The sequence below is a fragment of the Acanthopagrus latus genome, chromosome 21 (genome assembly GCF_904848185.1).
Source record: "Acanthopagrus latus isolate v.2019 chromosome 21, fAcaLat1.1, whole genome shotgun sequence".
In the NCBI taxonomy this organism is placed as follows: Eukaryota; Metazoa; Chordata; class Actinopteri; order Spariformes; family Sparidae; genus Acanthopagrus; species Acanthopagrus latus.
The window spans coordinates 10,186,093-10,213,662 of record NC_051059.1 but is presented as its reverse complement, the minus strand read 5'-3'; the positions used below and the strand labels follow the sequence as shown (position 1 = coordinate 10,213,662).

Sequence of the window (27,570 nt, the reverse complement as noted above, 5' to 3'; positions counted from 1 at the left end):
GTCATTAATATATAGAGAAGTAAGAGCTCCTGTCTGGTTATCTGTTGCAAACCAGACATGACTGTCAGCACATTCACAAACCCTGCCATGTGAAGTTGTATCTGTTATCTAAAACCCCATAGCACTGACATTACGTCACCCCAGTAGCTCATTGTGCTTAGTTTAGTTCCTCTTAACTTTTTTTTTCTTTTCCTACTGCAGTGAGTCAAAGAAGTGCGACAATTTGTCTGGTCCAGTTCACGTCTGGTATGCAGGGTGGGACCTGTGGAGCACTCCCACATTCAGGAATTTGGGAAGTTTCGTTCCATATAAGGAGTTTTTGATTTCTATCGCGACCTAAGGAAGAGAAGGCGAAAGGTGGAGCCTAGGATCGATTAACGAAGCGGATGACCGAAGAGCATACACGGGTAGAGACAAGAGGGCTCCCGTGTGTGGACTTCCGTTATTGCTGAAACGTAGATAGCCTTCAATTTTATACTGGATGAAGTAGAAAAGTACATCTTCATTGTCAGTACACATTAAATCAAATAATCAGCTTCCATTCAATGCCATAAAAATCAATACATGTGTAAGAGTGGGGCAGCAAAACAAAACCAAGACACATTAGCAATAAAACAGCAAAGGATTACCAACATTATGAAGAGCTTGGCAGCTCAGTTGTGCCTGTAAACTTAAGATGATAACACAATAGCCTGTAGATGTGGAGCCTTTATAGAGACAGGTGTGGATTAATGTATTAACCGCTAAGAACTGAATTATGTATCATGATATATTTTAATAGCAACTGTTTAATAATCATTATAAACATTATCCGGAGGTGTTAATAGTACACCAGCACAGATGTGTACTGGAAAGAGTGGCTACCTTAATTAAGCTGCTTTGAGCTTGTGAAACCTGTAGCCTAACGCTGTATTAACATCCCTTGAGGATGCATAAACCGTGTGTTTAAGTTATTTGATTTGTCTGGGGGGGTAATTTGACATATGTATACAGTCAATTCTAATCTGTACGTGTTTTATTTCCTAACATGATGATTTACACTCCAGGGAATAAGACTACTATTCATTATATAATAATCCAATCTAAAGAGTGTCCAAAACATGAAAACAGCTATCATGTCTAAGTTTTGAATTGTGTAATGTCATCTCACTGCAGCCTTGTTGAGTCATGTAATCCAATTTCATGCGAACATAAGCTCGCAAATTGATGTATTGTGTTAAATACCCACACAAAGACCTGTTGTTATCTGTACGTTTCATTTCCAGGATTCTGCTCCGCCGTCGCTGGCCCTGCTGCTCCGGTGGACCGCCAGCAGCAGGGAACCATCTTGACTGTGAGTCGACACCCTTTGGTCGAAACCGTGGGAGCGCTCTAATTGGCGGCTGTAAAAGAGAAAGGAAGTATTTAGCTCACACCGTTTTCATTGGAAGAGAAAGTCGAAGATAATTTAGCGCAGATTTTATCCTCGAGCCAGTGTCTGTTTTTTTTCTCTCCACTCAAACAACAAAGTTGCCGCTCTTTCACGATGTCCTTTAACAAGGGTCCTGCCTTCGGACTAACAGCGGAGGTGAAAAACAAGGTAGGTGTAAATTTCTTTCAAAATAAGTAAATACATAAATAAAGTAACTTGTACTGAACTTTTCCCCGTCACCATCCACCCATTGTGCTTTTCTCCGAGCGTCACCTGGCCTCCATTTTGATATGCGTGCCCAGGTTTAAAGGTAGTCGGGAGGGGATGGAGGAGCGGTGTTTTAAAGTGTTTAAACAGACTTTATAATCTGTTTTTATAATCGTCATAAAACTTTTCTTGCGTGTGAATACGTCACAGATTGCTTATCCACCTTTTCAGACTGGCGTTCACCGGAGAATCGACTCTCCTGGGCGCGAGACAAAACTTAAAATCAGACTATGGGCGTTGTCCTTCTTGGCAAAGAAGTTTGTCGTTGTGGCACAAACTGTTATCCCCCTTTCTAGAGGTTTCTACCGCCCGTGCAGCGTGTTGCCCGGCCTTGTGCCCCCTATTAGCCGATAATGTAATTCACCAATTAGTGGCTGGGTTGGACACCGTCCATCCATATATCGGCCGTGCCTGAGTGTTTTTTTTATTTATTTATTTATTTATTTATTTATTTTATTGCTTCGTGTGAAGTGCAAGAATAGTTTCCTACGTGCTCCCCTGCGGTCTCACGTTGGTCCTCCCTTATCTCAACTTCTCTTCGCTGAAATCCTGTCAAATCAGTGCAGGGACAGCTTTACATCTCACCGTGCACAATGAGACTTTGTGGAGAGTGAAGTTTACACAGACTGAACTGACCCAAGTTCGATAATGTGTAACTTCTAGAGTGCAGGCCTCGATGAGCAGGGCACCTTGTTTATTTGGTCTGACCTCTGTGCACACGGATCCACTTAAAATACCAGGACTGATGCTGAAGATTACCTGCATAACCTTGACAGCTTTGCCTTTTTATTTTGAAGGATATAAATGTGTTGTCACTGTGTAATATCACGATATGTTGTCCATCCATTTTCTCGTCTGCTTTTTCTTAGTGAAAATAATTCAAAACGCTAATGATTTGCCACGGACATCTAAAGGTTTTGCTCACTTTGCTCCCAGATACACATCTCTTTAACACACCTTCATGTGATGCACTTCTTTCAACTGCATTCCTCTGCACGGGAGACAAAGGGTCGCATCCCCTCCCCAAGTCACTACAGAACATGTGCCGGACGTAAAGACACCACATAGATTTCCTCCGTCTGTTGCCAGAGAAGTCCTTGAATGGAGAGGGTCTAGAAGGGGGGGGGGGGGTGCTGATTTCAGTGGTATTTCCTGCCATCAGTGACACAGCCTTTACCATGAAATCTGAGGCATTGAAGGATTTACACTCCTCCACGCCCTCCTCCTCCCTTTTATTTTCCTGTAGAAAATCTGCACCAGTAAGCATCTCAGAAGCTCAGATGGTGAACTCAAAGTTAACTAGCTGCAATCCTCATTTTTGAGCCTAACAAAGGTCTCTGTATTCATCCATTGGCTCCACAGGCACAGTTGTGCACTCTCGCTGCTTTCATTCAGCTCTTTAATCCAACCACTGTAAGGCCAAATTCCTTGCGTTCAGCTTGTCTCCGTAAATTACATCTGTAGGATTCTTTGCGGGCAATTAAAATAGCCAGTGTTGTTTTTTAATATGGGGATAACCGAATGAAGGAAATGTAATTAGAAGACAGACATTCTTTCGAGTACAACCAGCTGTGAGGAGACTGCAGCCAACCTCTATGTATATTGTAGGCTGAGCTCTGCGGTGCAGTCCTTCATTGCCCTTGGGACAGAGAGGGATTGTTAGCGGCTTCTGAGTTTGCACGCAGCTCCCTCAGTCAACACCTTGTCCTTCAGCAGACCAGAAGAAAATCTATACCTGTTTCTGTCTGAACCACTGACTTTGTTTTCTTTTCATTTCTGCTCTCTAGTTTACCCTACAACAGGCTTGGCTTTTTGTTTACATGACCATAATGGCCCCATTCAGAGCCAGAGAAACATGTCTCTCACACTTCTGTCACCAGTCCAATAAGAAAACCCAAACCCTTGTTAATCTAAGTAGCACCTCGACATTGACACCCTCATCATAAAGTCAATCTTTGTGCCATGTTAAGCCTCTTAAAACGCTCCCTCCCCTTCTCAGCAATGGCCTTCCTGTGTTTCCAGGCAGAATTTAGCAGTTTACCAAACAGGATATCCGTGTGTGTGTGTGTGTGTGTGTGTGTGTGTGTGTGTCAGAGGTCATGTCATTGTCACCCTTTTTTATAAATGTCAAAACCCCCTCTGACACAGAATAAAACACTCATCAATGTGAACTTAAGCGGTGACCATGAAATATGATAACATTCCGTCATAATATTAAGACATAGTATGTTATTACTGACATTGTTACGAATGCAGCTCGGTTATCGGTTTGTCTGGGATGTGTTTGTGTGAGTGAGAGTTCATGGGAGAAGTAGGATAGGAGTAGGATTTGTCATCTGGTGACCAAAAAAAAAAATTGAGACAAACTATGAAACGATTAATTGAGGTTGTCAAAAGTATGGATGCATTTACAACACCACATATTTAAACATTTATTGGCATTCTGAAGTATTCAAACTGCTAAAGCCATATAGAAACAAAAGGTCTATGATCAGATTTTCCAGCTAAGGCTGAGCAGGGGGTTCAGATTGCTCATGATAAAATGAAAAATGATCCTATTATGTGTGCCTCAAATTTTTATCTTTTTGTGTTTGGTATCAAAAGAGGTATCCAGCATTGTTTTCTGTATCTGCTTTTAAAATTCTGGTACTGTGCCATTACTATGACTGCATTGACTGGTTGTAACTAGACCTTGACTGATGCTGATAACACATCTTTGCAATGATCCACTAGAAGAGGTTATCAAAACACTTGTGCCAGGGGCGGGTAATTTACAGTTAAAAGCAAGATTAAGTAGAATTTGGCATTTTCTTGTGATTTATTGCCCCTCACAATTTGAGCTTGTGTATATATAGATATATATCTGTGACCTTTGACCTCTCCTCCTGAACAGATTGCACAGAAGTACGACCCTCAAAAAGAAGAGGAGCTGAGGATCTGGATCGAAGACATCACTGGCAAGTGTGTTGGCCCTGACTTCCAGAAGGGCTTGAAGGATGGAGTCATCCTGTGCGAGTAAGCAGTGCTTCAGTAGGCCGTAGTGTGATGGCCTCGATCATCCATTGTAATTATGTACTATGGTTTGGATCCTAAATATATATCCTCTTGTTTCCTCTCAGACTTATCAACACACTTGCACCAAATTCTGTGAGGAAGATCAACCACTCTGCACTGAACTGGCATCAGGTGAGCTGGATGATGACGCATGGTTTTAATCAATGGCGGGTGTGTCGAAATGAGCGTCTAATTTTTGCACATAGTTGGAGACTTGCATTTGTACATAGCTAACAAATAGCAGCAGACAAGATGTTCCTGTGCTGTTGCATTGTGCTTTTCTGTAAGTTAGGATGTCAGCACACTGAATCACGTTTGCACAAGGGTTATACTCGTGTTGCAGGCTTGTTTTGCTTCTACAGCCACTGCTTTAGAGCTGGATTCTAAAACTGGTTTCTTTCCTGAGGTGGAAACTTTAACAGTAAAAAAACAAAACAAAAAAAAACACTCCCACTATTAAAGATGGCTGAACATTGCAAACACAAACTGTTATTACAGCCACAGAACTGCTTGTTCTTAGAAGGCGCATTTAAGATTAGAGAGATAGTCACATAGATCCTGTGCACACACTGTTGTTGATCATGTTTGAATTTGGTGTGGTCACAGCTGGAGAACCTGACGAACTTCATCAAAGCCACCACAGCATATGGCCTGAAGCCTCATGACATATTTGAAGCCAATGACCTGTTTGAGAACGGCAACATGACGCAGGTCCAAACAGCGCTGCTCGCACTCGCTAACATGGTAAGACTTAAAAAAGACACTATATATGACACTTGTATAGGGAGTGATGTTTTTACTATCCAGAAAGTAAAATTCTTTTTTATGACGGCCTTCAATGCTCTTTTCTCTCAGGCTAAGACCAAGGGCATCCAGTCTCGGGTGGACATTGGGGTCAAGTACGCAGACAAGCAGGAGAGGGTGTTTGATGAAGAGAAGATGAAGGCTGGACAGTGTGTTATTGGCCTACAGGTATACATTGTTTAATATCTGTTTGCTGTTTCAATGAGCAGTAGGGTTTAAAATATAAGGAGTCATCAGCAGTTCAGTGTTGTTTCAGAATCTCAGTGAAAACTGAATGCTGCATTTCCTTAAACACCAAGATATGTGTCTGTACAGGTCTGAAACTCATAAAATGTGAGGACAGTTGCCATTTAAAGTAAAAACAAAAAATAGAAAAGTGTTAGTTATTCAGCAAAACAAGTTGCAGCTTATCTTGCTGTTGTGGCTGTGTCTGAGGCATGTTGCAGGCTTGAGGAGCTGATCTCGATACTGCAAGTAAGAAACTATTGCGAAACTGATGATCTCATGTCAAGCATAGCATACTTTCCTGGAAGAGCTGCTCATTGTTACAGGCTGAAGCTTCTGTTGTTGTTGTTTCTGTCACTGAGGAAGGTGTCAGGTTAGATATGAGGGCTACCTAAACAATGAGGACAACTCACCCTACAAGTTATTGTTTGTACTGTAGACATAGCTGATGAACACATGAAGTGTGTTTGCCTACTGTCATTAATATATCACTGATGTTCTTGTTTGAAAACGAGCATTGTAGTAATATTATGCATGCAACATCTTGTTGGAGTGTGTGGGTTTAAACGCAACTTTTGTATTTTAGCTCTTGCACATAATTTATTGTGGTGTTTCTGTCTTCAGATGGGGACCAACAAGTGTGCCAGCCAGGCAGGTATGAACGCTTACGGCACCAGGAGGCACTTATATGACCCCAAAAATCAAGTCCAGACCCCCTTGGACAACACAACCATCAGCCTGCAAATGGGAACCAACAAGGGAGCGAGCCAGGTACTGAACACATTCTCATCTTCTCATAAATCCAACATTATAGGACTGCAGTTGGAAATAAGCCTCTGGGCATCATTTATTCCCGGAGCTTCCTGTCATGTTTAGTCTTGTAGAAAGCCGTAAACTCCACAAACCAGGTTTTAGTTTGTTAACTCTGAGCTGAGGGAAACTTAAGGTTGTCAGTTCAAGAAGGAGAGGTCCTGTTAGTATTATAATCTACTCTGTGAACATGACCTGCTCACTGGCAGGTTTTTTCAACATGCACTGAATTTCTCTTGGTCTCCTCCCTCATAAAGAACCAGACATGCCAGTTTATTTCCTCATTGATTCAGTCCATATCAAAGTGAAAATCGGTAAAAAGCTATAAACGTAGGATCAGTGAATCACAATGAAATAGGTTGTCTACAAATCTACAATTATTTAACCTTGATACCATATTTAAGTACATAGCAGATCTTGAACTTTCAATCATATCTCTCTCTTTGATCTGTTTATTTCTTTGTCAGCTACATCTTTCATCTTGCATTGCTAGCCCTGGTTGTGTTTTGTCCTTGTCAGATTAAAGCTGAACAACACCGAATATGACTTGATGATATTAACTTAATGACACTTCTCGGCTCTTGCTCAGGCACTTTTTTGAGATAAATAAATGCACAGTCACACATTATTCATCAACTCAGCTATATATAGCACTTTGGATCAACTGTGTTGTGTGTTAACAGCACAGAGAGGAAAAACAAAACTAAATAATATAAGGACACAAATGCAAGAAAGGACATTATATAAGAAAAAAAAAAGTAAAAGTAAAAATTAAAAATAACTACTGTTTATTATGTCTGCAATAACAACAATAGAAATCGATTTTTGCCGATATTGTAACACCAGCAACAACAATTGACCAAGCTCCAAAACTACAATTTACCATAGCAAGAAATGCTATAGTAAATAGTATTGACGATCAATTCATCATGCACAAGCTTAACAAACTTTTATCAGCTTTTCTGAAACCAAACACTTGATGCTGTGCTGTAAATTGCATAATTTTACTTTTTAGTATGTTTTGTAGCTGCCCTTACAGTGTGTACTGTTATAACATTGCACCTTGAACATTGACCCTCTGCTTCCTGCAGCAGTAGTATATTAATGTATTATTTTATGATGTAATTGTGCAAAGGAAATACAAACTAGTCTAGTACTAAAACTTAAATGTGCTGTCATGTTTCTGTTCTCGCTAGGCTGCTCTGTCAATGTGACAATCTTCAGAGGCAGAGACGATTGTTGGACACAATAGCCATAAAAAGCATGCTGGCTGCATTTCTGCATACAGCATTCAACATACTAATTATTTGGACGTACTAAATCTTTTTCTGGTATATTGAATAGTATGGTAGCGTGGGTGTCTGAGCACATGCAGAGTTTTCCATCTAAGGTTTTGTCAACTCAGATTTCGACTTAGTGATTTCTTATTTTCTTTTTCTCTGTCTCTACCACAGGCTGGGATGACTGCTCCAGGGACACGGCGTGCCATTTACGACCAGAAGCTGTGCACAGACAAGTGTGACAACAGCACCATGTCCCTGCAGATGGGCTACAGCCGCGGAGCCAACCAGAGCGGGCAGAACTTCGGCCTGGGGCGGCAGATATTTGACGCCAAATACTGTCCTCAGCCAGGAGAGGTTCCAGATGATCAAAATGGGGAAGGTGTTGCCTGCAACTACATCCCAGATTACCAAGACGAGGGTTACCAAGGTTACCAGGAAGAAGAGCAGGTGTACCAAGATGATGGGACAGATTACTAGGAGGAGGGAAGGAAGGAGATGAGGAAGGGAAAGAGGTTGCATAAAAGAGGGATCCTCCAGGCAGGCGGTTTATTTTTATATCCATGGGATGTGGCACCGTTTCCTGGGTCATATCCTTTTGAGTATTGTATGAAATCGTTTTCTTACCCCTATTTGTGCAAGACCAATGTTACACATATCATGATGAACTGTAGTTCTGTGATTTTTATATTTAAAGTGACCACAAAAGCCAAGTCTTTTTGGCTTGGTTAGTTTTCTATTCCAGGGATGTTTTTATTAATGTGCCAAAACCCCTTTATTCTCTTTTTGCATTTTTTTTTTTTTTTTTTTTGGCTGACATGTAAGTTACATTCAAGGGAGATCCTTAGATTTTTGTAAGGGCAACATGAAATGAAATTAAAAGTGAAACATTAGGGATTTTTTTTTTTTTTTTTTTGTAGAGGAAGTGCATCTTACTTCATTTTTGCAACATTTTGAATACAACACCCTTGCTTGTGTTTGTGTGTAAAAGCTGTATCATCTGTGTCAACAACATAATTCCTGTGAACGAGAATGTGCATTTGTTTGTGTTATTTCTACAGTATCATCTTCATTCCTTCAGTATTGGTCATTCACATAGAGTTCACTTGTTCAGGCAGATAAGGAAACAAAATTGAATTTTTATTTTTTTAGAACAAATCAGTTGTATCTTTTTTACATTCCATCTTTTCTCTCACTCATTTCAGTTTTCTTTCATTTTTTCTTACCAGCTGAAATATGTCCTTTGTTTGCATAACCAGACCAACTGGAGTTAGCTTGTTTTCTTTGGATTAAAGTTGGTGGGGGAGGATAAAATAATACTCAAGTGAAGTTTTGAACATTCCAAGCAAGAATACTTGATTCTTTTTTGTCAGTGAATAATGTTAAAGTAAATCATTCTTAAGTATTGGCTGAAATGCGAAACCAATCCTACAATTACATTTGATCATTTTTATTTATGCACATTTGTAATTTTTAAATGGGGGTTGTTTTGTACTTTGAATAACATTTGTATTGGACTATACTTCTTTTTCCTCTGGAATATTCTCTCTGCCATTTGGAAAAAGCAATGTTTGAATTGAGAAGTATGTGTTTGTGAATACGGTGTAATAAAAATGTGTATTCATGTGTTGATTTGGTTTGTGAAAAGACTGACGTTTGGCACAGAAGGCAGGCATGTGAGAGGTCCTTTAATCTGCAGTGTAGCATTGTTTAAGTGTCAACATAAATCAGTAAGTGCATAAAGCATCTAGATAAGCTCTTTAAATAAAGACAAAGTAGTTGACTGGAGATGATTAAATAAACAGGAAGTGTTAGGAAACATCATATCTTAGTGAAGCTCACAAGCCACATTATTACAACATAGCTGTATACTACTGTATAATACTGAACGCTTTTCTTAGGAAACAGACACATGGTATGTTTGAAAAAGGTTGCTTTAAAAGAGAAAATGTTCACACTTAAATGTAGATTGTCTGGGTTTTTAAAATGTGTATATCTGAAAACATCTCCACCCTAAAATAACATTTTATTTGAAACACTGAACATTTACACTCACAATGTTTTGAGATGTGTTTTAGGAAACCAAGAACAGATTCAAATCACATTGAGTGATGGAAACAACTATAGCTACATCAATTTACAGTTGTAGAATAGGCTGGGTTGTATACATTTTTAAATAATGCAGTCCAAAATTAAAAACATTAAATAATCTGAATCAATTTCAGGGATCAATGTCACAGCATCATTTAAAGAGCACATACACTACTGGAGGAATGAAAACGATATACATTTTAAAAGTGTTGTATTAGGAGGCAGATCAGATCTCTCAAAACCTGAGTAAATAAAACCAAAACTAACAGAATGGCTAAATACCAATAGAGGAAATGAGAACATACAAGTGTTTCTGCTATTGTGTGAAGTGACTTTTATGTTTCTAACAAGGAGCTGACATGTGGAAAAGATGTTCCACTTCATTCTTGGTCAAACCATGCTCAGTGTGAAGCTGCAGGGGATCAGACCTTCAAGCAGAGTGTCAAATAATGAAAAACTTGACATGAGAAATTGTAGCAGTAATAGAGAAATATTCCATAACACATGCTCCATAAACTACACGGGTATCTCAAGATGTAAATAAGGATAAAACTAATGTCTGAATATCTGCGACCTTTGACCTCCAACAATTAAATAACACAAAATATTTGTATAATTATCTATCTATCTATCTATCTATCTATCTATCTATCTATGTTTTTCATTTTCAGAATAGAAATATGTTTATTATGGTGTTAGTTCAATGTTAATCTGAAATGTATCTCTCAGAAAGGAAATAAGTAAAAGTATTCTTAGTTACACTGTTTACATTGAAGTACAATTACCAATATAACACTGTAAAAGTACTCCATTACAAGTAATAGTACTGCATTCAACATTGTGCTAAGGTATCAAAACTAAAAGTGCAAAGAGTGTAAGGAGCATTTTATCATAAGAGGGGACACGTTGGTAAGAAACTTGACACTGCACAGGAACTGGAGTTACTGTAGAACAACACCTCCATCTGCTGTTCAGAGTGGGAACTGACGCCGGAAGACACTCTACCGGATGTTTCGCTGAAATCGCGCGATATCAGGCCCGACGAGACTTGTAGCCGTTCTTTTCCCCCGGAACATCAGGCAAGATGGTAGGTGTCTCACCAAACGAGAGGCTTGTCCAAATATAATCCATATGCATCTGAGCTCTTCATGAACTGAATCAGATAGCTGCCGATGTCATCCGACAGTAAAAGACATTCTCTAAGCATTCAGTAGAGAATCGTTGCTTAAAATGTCAGATAAGTCTCTGTTTATAAAGGCTCTACTAGCCTGAGCTGTGGGTTAGCTGTGGCTAAGCTAACTCGGTGGTACAACTTAGCCTGTCCCATTAACAAAATATGTCTCGTCTTGTTAATGTAAATGACGGCCCGAGCGGGGGTTAATGGGCTGTTCTTCTAGTTAAAAGTGAACCAGCGATGTTGAATTTGTTTTTTGTCGAAGCAGTTGTGCGACAATGTACTGTGTGCTAACTGTACTAGCTACACTCTGACCTGGGATGATGTCCCTCTGTTTTAGGCGGATACCGAGATCAAGAAGAAGCGTACCTTCAGGAAGTTCACCTACAGAGGTGTGGACCTGGACCAGCTTCTGGACATGTCCTAGTAAGTGAACTACTGCACAACAGATGCTGCACGGTTGTCAGCTGATGTTTATGTACTGTAGTTTTTTCTACTCTACTTTGTACTTGCAATCTGAAATCCCGTTATAAAATAAAGTGTCATCCAACCATTTCACTTAATACTCATTCTGCATACGGATGTTTTGTTGTGGCTATAAAACGGGTTTAACTTCCAGTCCATAGCATTAGATGTGGTGGTTTTGGGGTGAAATGTTGACAAATGAAACAGTTATATGGGCTTGTCAATAAAAGAGCTATTGTGCTGTACTATGAGACTGCATTTTACAGAGAACTCATTGTAAAGATAGCCCGGTCTTTCATTGACACCTCTGTCCATTCTACCTGTGTAGTGAGCAGCTGATGCAGCTGTACTGCGCCCGCCAGAGGAGGAGGCTGAACCGTGGCCTTCGCCGCAAGCAGCAGTCCCTCCTGAAGCGCCTGCGTAAGGCAAAGAAAGAGGCTCCCCCCATGGAGAAACCAGAGGTGGTGAAGACCCACCTGAGGGACATGGTCATCCTGCCTGAGATGGTCGGGTCCATGGTTGGAGTGTACAATGGCAAGACTTTCAACCAGGTTGAAATCAAGGTGAGGTGCCATTTGTCAGGTGGGAGGGCGGGTGTGTGACTACACTGAAACCTCACCCATTGCCAGTCACATTCCTGTGAAGGAGTGTGAATTGGAGCCCCAACTATGGTTGACAATGTAGAGCTGTGAGCATGTATTTTCTGCAAAGAGCACGGTCAGAGGTCATACTACCAATGCATGCAGGAAGTAAAAAGTTCCAACTGCAATGTGACACTACATCTTAGCAAAAATTGAAAAGGTGATTTTGCCGAGTTTCCAGTGTGTGTCGTCATATCGCTGTCGTGTCAGGTGCGTTAGATGAACTTGGGAAGGACTTGGAATTGACTCGCCTGGACGCTCCATTGTACTTGTTTGTATTAGTCAGCTGTAATTTGTCTTTTGAGCTGTCGTTTGAAGCAAGAGCCATTGTCTCTTAATGGTGTGGCATTAGGTATATAGTAAAACTGTGAATACCTTATTCTTAGTTGAGAGTGCTCTGTGAAGTAGCTATGAGAGGATGGAGATTCAGGAACATTTAATGAGCGTAGATTGTGAAGATAAATCCACATTTTGGAACTTGCATTGGGCAAATTCTGAGTTGCTTCTATGTTTGGAACTTGGAACCATGTATGTGACTCAATCTGCAGTGTTTGTTTTTTTTTTCCAACCATACTGACTTGAGTTTTCCACTTTTTTGGGGGGTCAAATGTGAAGGACAGTGTGCCACCTCATCCTGTAAAAGACAACCCACAGTATGCAACATGTTGTATGAACCCTTTTGTATAGTTAGTATGCTTAAGAATGATGGTGCTGACAATGACAACACTAAACAATGTAATCACAATTTCGGAGCTGCTTAAAGTGTAGAGTTTGCAGTGACTTATTGTCAGACCAGCGGTTATGATTAGCAACTACATTACTGTTGGTGCAGCTCTGCTGCTGTGTATATGGGGCATTGATCATGTGCACTAACTTGTTTCTTCTCTCCACAGCCTGAGATGTGCGGTCACTACCTGGGCGAGTTCTCCATCACCTACAAGCCAGTCAAGCACGGTCGCCCTGGTATTGGAGCCACACATTCTTCTCGTTTCATCCCTCTGAAGTAGAATGGCTGTATTTGTACAAATAAAAAATGGTTGCTCCACAAAACAATGTCTTCTTTGCTTTCTTCAACCTAATGTATGATAAATCACTTGCTTGGATATGGAAATAATAATTTAGCTTGAGCTTCTGATTTTTAAAGGATGGTGATTACTAGTGTGGGTAGCTTTTGAGATAAATGAGAAAACAGAATAGGTGTTTGTAATGTTGGTGTAAAGGTGGTGATAAATACTGGGAAGCCTGCCTGTTCACCAGTGACTTTCATCTCAGCTCATTAGGAGAGATGCAAAAAATGAATTGCATTTATAAATGTAATGACTCACGTGTGTGCAGATTCACGATATTGGATTGAACATTGTTTGATCAGAAAACGGTGAATCAAGTCATTTACGAGTGCTTCTGACCTTTTTCTTGACCGTCTCAGTATTTAATATAAATGAGCATAATTTCACGTGTCAAACATGTTTGTTGTGAAGCGCATAAAAATGTTTATATAAATACATAAGGAACAGGAGTCGATCTCTGGATAATAAAAAGTCCTGCTACATGGCGCCTCGCACTGACGCCTCCTCAGAGCGGCAGTGCGGCCCTGAAAAAGCACCGGCGTGTACTCCACCAGGGCTAAGGTTCCTCCTCTTTCCGAGCTGAGAGCCAGCTACATTTTGTGTGTGGCCACTCTGGGCCATGGATACAACCTCTAGCTGTTACACAATCTGTTTATTGACACCGAGCTAATAAGTCTAGAACCTGATTAAAGAAACAGTGGCCAGATTGGTAAGTATTCCCCTTAATTGCAGCTTGTTTCATCGGGACGGTCGTCAAAGCGTCTGTTTTTACAGAAATATCGGAAACCGCTAGCTAGCGGATAGCTTGTTCGTAGCTAGGTAGCTAGCTAACGGTAGTTAGCTTCAGAGCGAAAATGACAGAGAGGAGCTGTCATGTCAAAATGTAGCTAAGCAAGGTTTTTAAACATAGCCACGGCCTGATAACGGTCATTTTCTAACAGCTTGGGGATTCATCTTTCACTTTCAATTGTGAGTAACCTTACTGCCGTCTAAATTTTTAACACAAATGCATTTGCCGGTGCTTTTCCCGGTGTGACTGAGTAGTTGAAATCCGAGAACAAAGATCTATTGTAGGCTAGCTAACTGTTAACATTAACGGTACCGGCGTATTTGAAAGATTCTCCCGACTTGTTTGCAACTCTGAAAATGAGTTTACTACAGCCTGAAGTAAGTCGGTGAGCCGAATAGGGCCTTTCCCCCATATCTGTGAAGGTGCCATGTAATTCCTTCAATTTAAACATATTTTACATAATAACACCGAGGCCACAGTAAGTTAAAGTTTGATGTTCGGGAGAGGTTTTTAACACAACACAGACATTGTGAAAGATTGTAAAGGCACATAAACAGTCAGATGTACATTAAGGCTCAGACCCATTCACAAATACACTTCTCAGTCCACTAACAGTGGGAACCAGGTGACAGCTTAACCTGTAATGCTGATTATTGTTGATTTGACTCCTTAAGGCACTGATGACTCAAGCTGAGGTATTATGCTGGTTAGTGTATTTGCTGTGAGCTCAGTGTTACTTATTTACAGATTTAAGTTGCCTCCCCCACAGTCTCAGCCCAGCTTGCCAGAACTTCACAACAGTCACAGAAGAAAATCACTTCAGTTATTTATATATTTTCCTTCTGCTTTTTGCGTCATACTGATCTCTTACCCAACACAGAGGGATAAAGGAGGGAATGTGGGGTATTCCCTATACCCTGTACTTCACCTTTTAGCAGAGTTTAAGACTTATCAGCTGTGTTTGTGCTTGCCAAAGATTAACACGTGAGAGATTTGACAGGAATTATGATCCTTCACGTTCAGTCTGGTCTGTAGTATTAGTATATGTGGCTCCATGTTTCTGAGAGGGTTTCAGGGTATATCATGGTATGCAAATCGGCAGTTATCGTGCCACATACATTTGCTTGTCTAGGGCCTTGAATTCTATTATATTAGAGCAGTTGTATATATTTCAAGTTTCTATCAAATTTTATGTCTGTCAGGACATACTGTTTTGTAAAATTGTAATTAAATATTTGTTCAACCAAAAAACAAAAACACTCCCTCAAGGGTCACTATAATTGATAATGACAAAAACAATAATGATAATTAAAACAATTATAATAACTACAGTGGCATGAGTAGAGTGTATACCTCTGTCACAGCCCAACAATTACTTTTGATTGAAACAAGACTCATCCAATGTCAGACTCCGTAGTCCTGTACCACACTTGAATGAAACTACCCATAACTGCTCAGCCATAATTTAAGATCACAAGATCTTGGATCAGCATCTGATTTTGCCCAGTTCTAGACACCAGCCACCTAAAACAGATTTTTTTTTCATCAAGATCCATGCCTCATTCACTGAGCAATAAACCAAAATGTTGAACGCGCTATCTGGCAATGTAAAAGAAAGTTAAAAATTCCTTTCCCGTCATCCAAATCCACACCAAAAGTCCTAAAGGGTCTATTCTAGGCTGAGACTCCTCTTTCATCCAAGTTGTGAGGAAATCCCTTGAGTAGATTTTGTGTAATCCTGCTGACAAACCAACCAACCAAACAGACATGGGTGAACACAGAACCTCCTTGGCTGGGGTAATGACAGCAGCAACAGCAACGACAACAACAACAGTGTACAAATACTTGTGTGATACCGTTACCTGTAAGTGATGTGTGATGACAATGATTTCCTTTCTGATCCAATGGTGTTGCCAACATCAATACAATACCGATACTTTAAAAAACGTTGTTTTTGTACTATGAAAATCCTGTACTATCGCAGCACTAGTTACTGAGTCTATATTCTTTAGCTGGCATGAATTAGTTAGGGTTTTCAGCTTCTCCTCAATGCCCATTTAGATTATTTGTATCATAGTGTGTCAGGGCCAATACAAGAGAGAAAATATTAAACTGTCCCTGAGTCATGAATGTCTCATCAGTCGAGAAAGGAAACAGTATGTCAGAATGAGTTGCACGAGAGTGACCGTGGTTGACTCTGACTCTGTTATTTTGTATTTAGGAATATTTGATGATCTCACTGCTGTACTTTGATCATAGGTTACAGAAGTGGGAGTGAGGCGTGTTGACCGGTGAATGCATAGAGTCAAGAAGGTCAAACTTTGTGACAATAAAGAAGGTATCTGGAAAAGGTACAGTATAAGCGTCATGTTACATCTCTGAATAAACCATCAGTTCCATAAAGTACTTATCACTTCTTTTCTAATGTCAACATCCAGCTGTGTGGCAGTGAGCATGACGGCTGTGGACGGCCTTTCGGACAGCACGGAGGTGGTGGAGATGGAGGATGTCCCGTCTCAGTTCTTTGTGGAGAAGCACACATGGGAGGGCCTTCGTGACATCATTCACTGTAGCAGGAAGTACTCGGGAATGATTGCCAACAAGGCTCCCCATGACTTCCAGTTTGTGCAGAAGAAGGATGAGAATGGACCCCACTCCCACCGGTTATACTACCTCGGTAAGCCATCGCTGTTGACGTTGGTGCACAGAATCCCCCTGCGTCGACGTGTGATTTGTATTTTCTGCATACCACGCCTTTGTTCTCCTTTTACAAGACATCAGTCGTGACATTTGCCATGTTGAATTTCTCCTTTTCCTGTTAGCACAAGCTTTTGATATTTGGTGTTGGTGACATCGACTTTGTTTCTTTACTCTGTGCTGACCAGGAATGCCTTATGGAAGCAGAGAGAACTCGTTACTCTACTCAGAAATCCCCAAGAAGATCCGGAAAGAGGCCCTCTTAGTGTTGTCATGGAAACAGATGCTGGATCACTTCCAGGTGAATTCCCCCTCGCTTCCTGTTTGTGTAGTACCAGTACCAAACAGCACAGGGTGATGATGTCTCCCAATGGGTTGTTCTGCTGCAGTCCCATTTAAAAACGGATTGTAGCCTTTTTTCTTTTAGTTTTAGTTTCACTTCTAGATCAGCAGCCCCTGGAGGGGTGCCAGTGTAGCTGTCTTTAGCAACGTGAGATATGATCTGAAACTTGAAAGATATGAGAGGAATGCTTGTACTGTACATCCACTGTAAAGTTGTGGATGGGTCACTTTAGTGTAGTTCTGTTAGATAGAACCCAAGTCACCAAAAAGCTGTGATGCTGTGGTTATTTGTGTGCTATAGGCATCAAATTCCGAGCAAGTAATCTTTGCACCTATAGTCTGTTAAGCAAGTAAATATGTTCTCTTTCTACTATATTCAGTCAAATAAAGGTCGAACATGATTTGTTAATCATTGCATACTTCTTTTATTTATGTTTTACACAGCATCCCCCATTTTTGAAACAGATTTTTTTGCACATGAATATGCTGTGTATGTTAGCACACTTGAACTTATATATCCTAGCAGACTTGTCAAAAAGTCTCTCCCGCTCATACTGATGTTGTACATTTGACTTCCTGATGCTTCTCTTAAGGCGACACCACACCAGGGGGCCTACTCTCGAGAGGAGGAGTTGCTGAGAGAGCGTAAACGTCTCGGAGCGTTTGGTATCACCTCCTATGACTACCATGCCCAGACAGGCCTGTTCCTCTTCCAGGCCAGCAATAGCCTCTTCTACTGTCAGGATGGAGGCAACAATGGCTTCATTGTGAGTAAATTTAGGAATCCTTAGATACTCAGGGCAGATTTAGTTCAGAGCAACGTAAAAGTATGCAGGTTCAAACTTCCACTGTCCAGCTGTGTGGTGTGTGATGAATACTGACATGTGTTCTAACTTAAAAGGAAGGATGTTACTAACAATCTACAAGGCAGGGCTATGCTGTTGCTGTGCATCAATTATTGAAGTCTTTTACCTCATTAATATGAAACCATGGCTACTTGTTCTTGGCTATGAATTCTTTCCTAGTCTGTGTATTGCCATATGATTCTATTATAATTAATGCACTTTTTATATTAATACAATCCTGTTGTCTAGAGCTAACCTGAATGTTCTGGTATTGAATATGTTTGAATCTGTATTACTACTGATCTGCTCTTAATAACTGTGCATTGCAACTGATGTTATGGGGGAAGATGATCAAAAGGTCATATTAGTGTTCTTACTTTTGTTCAGGGTTTTGTGCTCTTTTTACCAAATTGTTGATCTACAGCTATGTTTAGCTGTGTTTTATGGACACAAACAACAGCTCTGCGGTAAGTCTTTCATGGCTGTCACAGACACTGAATAGGTTTTGCTGGAATCTTTAAACCTATAGTCTGCGAAGCCAGTGATTCTTGATCATTGTTATTGATGTTAGGGGTCCAGTGTCAGCAGTTGCTTTTAATTTTAGGATACTGATTGATTGTTTTAATTGTTGTTTTTACTGTTTGTGAACAGCACACCTTCATACATGGCCTTCTTGTACTTCCCTGTTTGTGCTTTTAGTAACTTTGATAAGCTACATTCAACCTGCTAAGGTCTCGTAATGTTAAATTTGTTCTCAGATAGGGTGGGTGAGTTCTGATGTGCCATCCTTTTTATATTATACTGTATTTAATTCAGTTTAGTTGAGATTAAGAGGTGTGGTTCAGTCCTGCTGCATCCTCCTGAGAAGTTCAGATTTATTATTTTGTAAAGGAAGTTGTTCACCTTATTAAATCTTTGAAAAGTGAAAATGTCTGTATATCGGCAGAACTTTCATTTCCATGCTTGTATTATAAATATCAGGAGGCGGTTGTTTTTCACCACATTTAATTTCACAGTGGAGGAATTCCTGAGATGCAGCTCATTGTACCTATTAATGTGTATGAAATTGTCTCCATTTTTGACAAACTGGTCTCCTCTCTTGTATCTTGACATTCAGAAGTCCTTCTTCGGTTGACTTTGACTAAGATTGTGTACGTTGGTTTTAGCAGTCTGCTCCTGTAAAGCCAGTGGAGATCAAGACCCAGTGCTCAGGAACCCGCATGGACCCCAAGATCTGCCCGGGAGACCCGGACTTCATAGCCTTCATCAACAATAATGACCTGTGGATAGCCCACATTAAGACGGGCGAGGAAAGGAGACTCACTTACTGCCACAAAGGTCTGAAAGCTCTCTCTTTCATTTGAGTTGTTTGAGTAAGCAACAAAATGTAATGTGAGGAGTAGCTTTACATGCCTTAATATCCTTACTTACCATAAAGCTGTAACTGAGCTCTCATTTCACACTTCATCATAGAAATGAAAAACAATTGGGATGCCTTATTCTTAGGGAACAGTTACAAGAATGCGGATTCACTTTTTGAAATTATTTATTTAATCCTTATTAATTCCTCTTTATTTCTACAGTTATTTTCTTATTCTTTTATAGATTAGATTGTTATCTTTTTTGGGGCTCTCCTATGATTCCACTTATTCTATCCTATCTTTCAAGATAAAGTGTAAGATTGTTAATAATTTGTATGTTTAGCATTATACCAGTAACATTGAATATATAAGCTTTTCCCCTTTGATTTATTTATTTTTCCAGGTGTGGATAGCGTTAAGGAGGACCCCAAGTCTGCAGGTGTAGCAACATTTGTCATCCAAGAAGAGTTTGACCGCTTCACTGGCTACTGGTGGAGCCCCTCAGCAGTGGCAGGTCAGCACTTTGTATCCTAAATACTCTCAAGTCAATCCAAAGTAACAAATGCTTGTTTTTATGGGTACAAAGGTACATTTTATACAGGTTTTTAAAAATGGGGGTTGCCAATGCTGCACTGGGTTATTGCTGTGACCAATCAGCATACACTTACATCACTCAATGTTGCTCTTGTGTGTGTGGGGGGGTACCCACTCTGGGGTAGGAACCATAAAAATATCTCTCAAAATTGCGTTCTTATGCTGCTTTCCAGTTAGGGTTAGGGTTGCAGTTGGAACGCAAGGTTTAAGACAAAACAAATGTAAACAAAAAATGGCTGATTGTAAGAAACTAATGTCTCTTTGATAAATGCAAATGCTGTTGAAAAGTCAGCAGTGCAGTTTTCTTGCATATAAAATCGAAATGAAGAAAATGACATGACATATGAAGTAATCGGACGCCATTATGCATTTTGCTTACAGAACTTGTCTAAATGTTCATTCACTAGCCTTATTCAAATACTGTTCACAAATTAATTAGGGTTCCCTGAGTTTACAAGAAGGATCTCTGACTGTGAGTGGTGTTCAATCATTTATTGTAGTAGGTTGGAAATTTCCAAGTTCCAAGTAAACACAGCCCAAAAAATGCCTAATGTTACATGGCATGAAGCTTTCTGGCTTACAAAATGGTAAATAAATTACATCCAGCTTATAATTTCACCTCAACCTGTAAAATGTAGTTATTTTAGAACTTGCGCATGTTATTTCCTGTATACGCTTGACTCAAATTAGATGATTATTTTTTTTCTTCCTTTTCAGACCCTAATGGAGGTAAAACACTGTACCTGCTGTATGAAGAGGTGGATGAGACGGAAGTAGAGATTATTCATGTTCCATCTCCGGCACTGGAAGAGCGGAAAGCAGATGCATACAGATATCCACGTACAGGTCAGTGTAGCTCTATGCATTCTGTACACACATACACAGCCTAGGAGCATGTATATAAAATCAGTTTCTTATTTTTGTATTTCCAGGTAGCAAAAATCCCGCGGCCACCCTTAAACTGGCAGAGATCAAAACAGATCATCAAGGAAGAGTGAGTCTTTCACTATTTCTACCTGATTTTTCTTTCTTCTCTATAATAATTATTCTGCATTCCTAATGTTATCGTTTGTTCGGTTGTACTTGCAGATTGTGAGCACGCAAGATAAAGAACTTGCTGTCCCCTTCACCACCTTGTTTCCGGGGACAGAATACATCGCAAGGGTAGGATGGACGAGCGATGGAAAATAGTGAGTGTTAACCTGCTTTTTAATGGGAAAGTGCTTATGTTCGTGATTCCTGTTGTTTCTTACGGAGCATTTGCTTTCATGAATGACTGGATATATAAAGCAACCCTTCATGTTTTGTCTGCTCTGTGTCCCCCCCCCCAGCGGCTGGGCAGTGCTTCTGGACCGCAGTCAGAGAAAACTACAGCTGGTCCTGCTGCCTCCAGCCCTCTTCATCCCTGTCACAGATGACCCAGTTCAGAGGCAGGAGAGTCTCGCAGCCGTGCCCAGCAACACACAGCCATACATAATCTACGAAGAGACCACCGACGTCTGGATTAATGTGGGTGTTCTATCATGGTGCACTCTTCAGTCACCTTAAAACTGATATCTGTGCTGTTTCTAATGAACTTCTTGTTCTTGTGATAAAGGTTCTTCTGCTGTAAAAAGTCAGTAACTGGCTGTTCTTCTCTTTCCGCAGGTTCACGACATATTCTATCCATTTATTCAAACGACAGAAGATGAGTTTACTTTCATTTGGATAAATGAGTCTAAAACTGGTTTTAGCCATCTGTATAAAATCACATCTCTGTTGCAACCTGGCTGCTACCATTGGACAGATGACTACCACCACATAGAGGGTGAGAAACTTAGAGACGCCCCTGCATTAACTTGAAATTATCATATCAAACCATCCTGTAATCACAGTGTATGTCAGAGTGCGCAGTGACTCAAGGAGCATGTTGATTCTGTTATCTGCTTTCTGCAGGAGACTTCAAATGTGCAATCAAGGAAGAGGTTACACTGACCAGCGGAGAATGGGAAGTGCTGGCAAGACATGGTTCCAAGGTTAGACAAAGTCCGTCATTGTTTAAGTACAGGGCCATTCGTTTTCTTACTGGTTTTTATAATGGACACTCCCACTCAGACTTTAGTAAAGACACTGACGTAGGTCATGGCGTTCATGCCCTCCACACAGACACACACAGACAGACAGACGCACACACACAGAATTCATCAGAGAAACAGAGCAGCAATGGTCAAATGATCTACAGGGAGAATGAAGAGGGCGAGCTGCTGCAAAAATAAATAAGGAACATTGTGATGGTGCATCATCCTAAAAAAAGTCCTGTCAAATCAAACATTGCTCACCAAGTGTGGATATGAACAGCACCAAACACTCTCAAAACACCAAGTTAACTTCTTTTAACCTTTGATTTAATCTAGTATACCAGATACCAGTGTGAAAACGTCAGCCCTTTGAACTCTTAATAAGAACTAGTAGTAAACATAACAGATTTTAAGAACGCAGTCAATACCCCACATGTCACAACTTCAGTGCGATTGTCTTATCATTTTCCTCTCTTGTTTCGCTCTTCTCTCCCTTGCTAGATCTGGGTGAATGAGTCATCAAAGCTGGTGTACTTCCAGGGCACCAGAGACACTCCTCTGGAGCATCACCTCTACGTGGTCAGCTGTGACTCACCTGGAGATGTGGTCAGACTAACCAAGCCTGGCTTCTCTCATAGCTGCTCTGTTAGTCAGGTAAAAACATTTCTCTTTTTACCTACTTGTACAAATACTTAAATACACATTTCATCAGTCCATTAATTTATTCTCTCATCTAGCTGCTTATCCGCATGTATCTATAATGACTGATCCATCAAACAGTGTTGCTTACTAAGTGTTTAACAACTTAGATCCTATATCGTTAATCAATCAAAATTAGCATTCAGTTTTGATAATTGAAATCAAGAGGAGGATTAGAGATTTTTTACCAATATTTCTTTTTTCTCCGCTTGAATTTACAAGTCACCAGGATAATGTCAAGCTTTTGTTGGAAGAAAACCTTATCTTTTTAAAGGAGAAACTGAGAATGTAAATGACCGTTGTCAGGGGAAAATCAAATTATGTCTAAAAATTCTGATGGCAATAGCTAAACAATGGCATAGCTGTCAGTGCTGAAAAATCTAAAAATCAAATCAAATCATGAATTTATCCGTCCTCTCTCTCCCTCTGCAGAACTTTGACTTTTTTGTCAGCCACTACAGCAACGTGAGTACACCTCCGTGTGTTCACGTCTACAAACTGACCAGCTCAGAAGGTGACCCGCTGCACATGGTGCCTGAGTTCTGGGCCAGCATGATGGAATCACCAGGTAAACAGGATGTGACTTAACCAACTGCCAAAAAGAAGTTTTCTGATCGAGTTTGTCTTTATGTATAACTGGACTTTTCTGGGAGAGCAAGCTTGCCAAGTGTGAAGGTTGTCCAACTATCTGTGGTTTTATTTCTGGAACAATCAATAGAGACGAGTCTGTCGGGGAAGGTTGAGGTCTGGCTTTGATTAAATGAAGGACGGTCAGTTCGATCTACAATGGCGTCCTCCAGACAATCCTGACGACAATCAGATTATGTGGTGCTAAAACACTTGGAGCATCATGAGTGCTTGGCAGCAGTGTTGATTACCGTTTATCATTAAAAGTACGAGGGATGAGGAAGCCTTTTGTTGTTTGAATGTTTTATAGATGTGTTAGGATGACAGCTACTGTCACTCTCACAGAACAGTTCCTGATTAAAGTGTCCCTTTATCCTAATTTATAATCTGTACTGAAAGTACAGATCCCTGAAAGTTTAAGAACATACCAACCTAATGACCACATGTGTTAATGTGTCCTCCAGGTTGCCCAGGAGATTACAATCCGCCTGAGATTTTTGACTTTCCAGGGAAGTCTGGCTTCCAGCTTTACGGGATGGTGTACAAACCTCACAACCTGCAACCTGGCAGGAAACACCCGACTGTTCTCTTCGTGTACGGAGGCCCACAGGTTTGTGGAAGTGATGTTGCTTGTTTTTGCATTTGCAAAGTTGCTCTGACCTTGCCAACAACAAATGTGTGTTTGTGTATATGTATTCAGGTGCAGCTGGTGAACAACTCCTTCAAAGGGATGAAGTACCTCCGTCTGAACACGCTAGCCTCTCTGGGCTACGCTGTAGTTGTCATTGACGGGAGGGGCTCCTGTCAGAGGGGCCTTGAATTTGAAGGAGCACTAAAAAACAAAATGGTAAAGAGTCAGATAACTACATTTGAAAAATAAAAGCTGTAAAAATATGCACAACTAATCTGTCTTTTTGCCTCTTCAGGGCCAGGTGGAGATTGAAGACCAGGTGGAGGGGCTGCAGTACGTAGCGGAAAAGTTCAACTTTGTGGACCTGAGCCGTGTTGCCATTCATGGCTGGTCATATGGTGGTTTCCTCTCTCTCATGGGCCTCATCCAGCGACCCAATGTCTTCAAGGTAAGGAGGCATCTTTGTCCGTCAGAACTTCTTTTATCTTGAAACCATAAGCTCGCTTTCTCTGTGAGCATTCTCTGTTGTCTCCTTTTGCAAGAAAGAAGACTATCTTTTGTATATCACTATGTGATACACTTTCAATAGAATTAATTGCTTGATTTCTTCAGAATGAAGTTTCCAAACTGAACTTCTGATGTAGTTGCCATTTGCAACCACATGGTGTCTGTGTTGCACAATGAGTTAACTGATGGCTTACATGCAGTAAGGAAATCTGCAGATACATCCTTCCTCCTCTGCCATTTTCTTTGAGTTGCCCTCTTTCAACACACTGTAAGATAAACTGTTTCACTTTTTATTTTACATTCTTTTTCTTATCATCTCACCTGTCTATGTTGTGCTTCCCTGCCAGCTGGCTATTGCAGGCGCCCCGGTGACTGTGTGGATGGCTTACGACACGGGCTACACAGAGCGTTACATGGACGTGCCTGAGAACAACCAGCAGGGCTACGAGGAAGGCTCGGTGGCACTGCATGTGGACAAACTGCCCAGCGAGTAAGTACACACACTAAAACAAGCAGGCCTGCTAGTGTAGAATGACCTTTTTTAAGGCTAAAGTTGTAAATACTTCAGGTATTATTGCAATTGGCAAGTTGCTTCAGTCAGAACCCAGAGGGCCAGATAAATAGCGTGTTGGAGCACTGCTCTTTGATGCTGAAGTCAAACTACAAAGTTGCTGAAATTCTTTGGATCCATGAAGGCTTTTTCACTATTGTTTTATTTCACCTCAGGATTTGCACTGTATGTCTTACTATTGTATGGAACTCTTTTATATCGTTACAAGTCACATTAACCATGTAATCCCCTGCTTTCCAGGCCCAACCGTTTGCTGATTCTCCATGGATTTCTAGATGAGAATGTGCACTTTTTCCACACCAATTTCCTAGTGTCACAGATAATCCGTGCTGGGAAGCCCTACCAGCTTCAGGTAAGCATCACAAGCCTTATTCCACCCATTTACACATTTTTCTCAAGTTGTGATATGAAATTTAGACTGTTTTTTTTTAGGGGGACCACGTTGACATGATTAGCATAACAACATAAATGTCTTGTTATCTTGGTACCTCATATGTACAGTGTGATGTTCAGTGGTCGTAAAATACAGTCGAATCACATTTGGGATTAAGAATTTCAGGATTCCACAGTACACAGACGTGTTGTAGAAATCGGTGTGTAATTTGGTTGCCATGTTTCAATTTTCCAGGTATATCCCAATGAGCGACACAGTATTCGCTGCCCTGAGTCTGGAGAGCACTACGAGATAATGCTGCTGCACTTTCTACAACAATACCTCTGAAATGAGACAACAGGGGAGAAGTGAAGTCTAGTTTCCCCTCTGTCCTCCTTCACCCCTCCAGCTCACCGCCCATCTATACTCTCCCTGATGTCCCCCACCCTGACCCCGACGTCTTCAAGTGTTCACCGTGTCACCGAGAGTCTATCAGACGCTCTGCAGCCACTCTCTCCTATGAACTAGTCATGTAACTTCTCCACTTTACTTCCCTCTTTTGCGCTCTCTGTCTCTTGTTCTGTTCCTCAATCGCTCGCTCGGTCTCTCCCCTCCTTCCACCCCCCTCGTGTACAGTCTGGGGTATGGTTTACGAGCACAGAGATTTGGTGTTTCACCCTGAAAGCTGAACAAAGACAAGGACATATGGAGAAATGTTTGTAGGCTGTGTCACATTGACTCATCGCTCACCCACGTCCTCATCTCTGCAACCGTAATGGTTTTTGCCAAATGTTATCGTGTTGTTTTCCCCCCTTGCTCCACCTGTTTTGTTCACTGGAGTCAGCGGTAGAAATGGGGTTACAGTTCACACATATTAAGCTAAATCTATACAGATATTTGCAGATATTAGCTGCCAAACTATAATACATTTAAAAACACAGTTTATCTCACACAGACACTCAGAGACACACTAACACAGAATTGCAATATCCAAACATGGCATGAGTCTGTACCTTGCAGTGTGAAGAAAGGAAGAAAAGCGCTACTCTTCCCCTGTCCACTTGTTTTAAGTGTGTGTTGTTTAAAATAAAACATTTTATGGATTTTTATTATTTTTATAATGAGCGCCGACAGACGCGGCTCATTGATGTTTCTTGCGACGTTTTTCTCCCCTCACATCACATTGCTCGAGATGTCTGCTTGCCTTCTTAACACATAATTTATATTTGCCAAAGTACCTCTTGACTCTTGATCATGCTGGTATTTCCTTTTTTTACTGCAATAAAGACAACAGGAGGGTGAGCACTGGAGTCTTACAACAGCTTTGTACCACCGGAATACAATTTGTACATGATGATGAATAAATGTATGAATCAATCACATGCTCTCTTTGACTGCCCTCTTCTTTTCAAGCCATTGCACGTTATATATGCATGGTACATATTAGTAACGGCATCTGCTGGCCTGTTTCATGTTTCTATCTTGTTAGGGAACACACTGAACTCCAGTGTGTTTTCCCCACTCTGATCCTTAATTATACACCTCCCCTCACATCTTCCTACTCACATCAGAGCTGCACCTGACTAAACCACCCCTACAGGGGCTTTCAAGCACTCAACCATGCACAGCAGTGAAGCAACAGATGTTGATCTCTCTGCCCCCTTCCTTTGTGGACAGCGCAGTTGCCATGGTAACAAATTATTATGCTCCTCACAGGTGACTGATGCCTAACCTTGATCTGATAGTGATGCAGTGGTTAGATAACAGAATCGGCTTCCCTTTTCCATCGTTGGCACTTGTTACTCAGCCTCAGTATTAACCATTAACAAGTAGGTTGTCGCAGTGTTGGGTGTTGGAACTCGGCACCTTACAGACTGCATGAATAGTTTGGCAAATATGCAAACTTATTGGCTCCTTTGCAGCGAGTTATATAACAACGCCGAGCCACCACGTAAATACGAAGCTACGTATACGGAAGTCTGTTAGCTAGTTTAGCATAAAATCTGACCATGATCCTGTCTCTGTCAGAAGGTAACAAAAATCTGTTGTTTATATTATACATACTTTGTTCAAAAGCAGAATTTTAAATGACTATCTTGTAATGGGGGCTATGTATTTACAGGTTTATTTTTTTGTTTGTTTATTATTATTTTTATTTTTTTTTACATTTTGGTGATAATAACAGCT

The 27,570-nt window shown here is 40.7% G+C and overlaps 3 protein-coding genes across 7 annotated transcripts; all 3 read left to right on the top strand.

Annotated features, from left to right (window-relative positions):
• The first annotated feature begins 1,378 nt into the window (after window positions 1–1,378).
• cnn2 (calponin 2) lies at window positions 1,379–9,483 on the top strand. 2 transcript variants are annotated; one of them, XM_037084301.1, is made up of 7 exons: window positions 1,389–1,579; window positions 4,572–4,693; window positions 4,798–4,864; window positions 5,339–5,476; window positions 5,588–5,704; window positions 6,386–6,532; window positions 8,026–9,483. In XM_037084301.1, exons 1-7 carry the CDS (start codon window positions 1,526–1,528, stop codon window positions 8,329–8,331), a joined length of 951 nt encoding a protein of 316 aa, XP_036940196.1. In that variant the 5' UTR covers window positions 1,389–1,525; the 3' UTR covers window positions 8,332–9,483. The 2 variants fall into 2 exon arrangements, with proteins under 2 accessions (XP_036940195.1, XP_036940196.1); XM_037084300.1 differs by having other exon boundaries at window positions 1,379–1,579; window positions 5,339–5,704.
• Window positions 9,484–10,954: 1,471 nt separating this feature from the next.
• On the top strand, window positions 10,955–13,272 carry rps15 (ribosomal protein S15). Its single transcript, XM_037084305.1, has 4 exons — window positions 10,955–11,029; window positions 11,457–11,542; window positions 11,910–12,144; window positions 13,116–13,272. Exons 1-4 carry the CDS (start codon window positions 11,027–11,029, stop codon window positions 13,227–13,229), a joined length of 438 nt encoding a protein of 145 aa, XP_036940200.1. The 5' UTR covers window positions 10,955–11,026; the 3' UTR covers window positions 13,230–13,272.
• A 548-nt stretch (window positions 13,273–13,820) lies between these two features.
• LOC119011490 (dipeptidyl peptidase 9-like) lies at window positions 13,821–26,765 on the top strand. 4 transcript variants are annotated; one of them, XM_037084650.1, is made up of 21 exons: window positions 13,821–13,998; window positions 16,339–16,417; window positions 16,518–16,756; window positions 16,965–17,077; window positions 17,712–17,885; window positions 19,130–19,301; window positions 19,728–19,838; window positions 20,636–20,764; window positions 20,851–20,912; window positions 21,008–21,108; window positions 21,250–21,427; window positions 21,566–21,725; window positions 21,854–21,933; window positions 22,477–22,629; window positions 23,107–23,242; window positions 23,766–23,911; window positions 24,002–24,148; window positions 24,228–24,380; window positions 24,787–24,929; window positions 25,251–25,362; window positions 25,639–26,765. In XM_037084650.1, the coding sequence occupies exons 3-21, from the start codon at window positions 16,534–16,536 to the stop codon at window positions 25,729–25,731; spliced, it is 2,586 nt and encodes an 861-aa protein (XP_036940545.1). In that variant the 5' UTR covers window positions 13,821–13,998; window positions 16,339–16,417; window positions 16,518–16,533; the 3' UTR covers window positions 25,732–26,765. The 4 variants fall into 4 exon arrangements, with proteins under 4 accessions (XP_036940545.1, XP_036940544.1, XP_036940542.1 ...); XM_037084649.1 differs by having other exon boundaries at window positions 16,339–16,430; window positions 19,133–19,301; XM_037084647.1 differs by having other exon boundaries at window positions 16,339–16,430.
• Window positions 26,766–27,570: the final 805 nt, after the last annotated feature.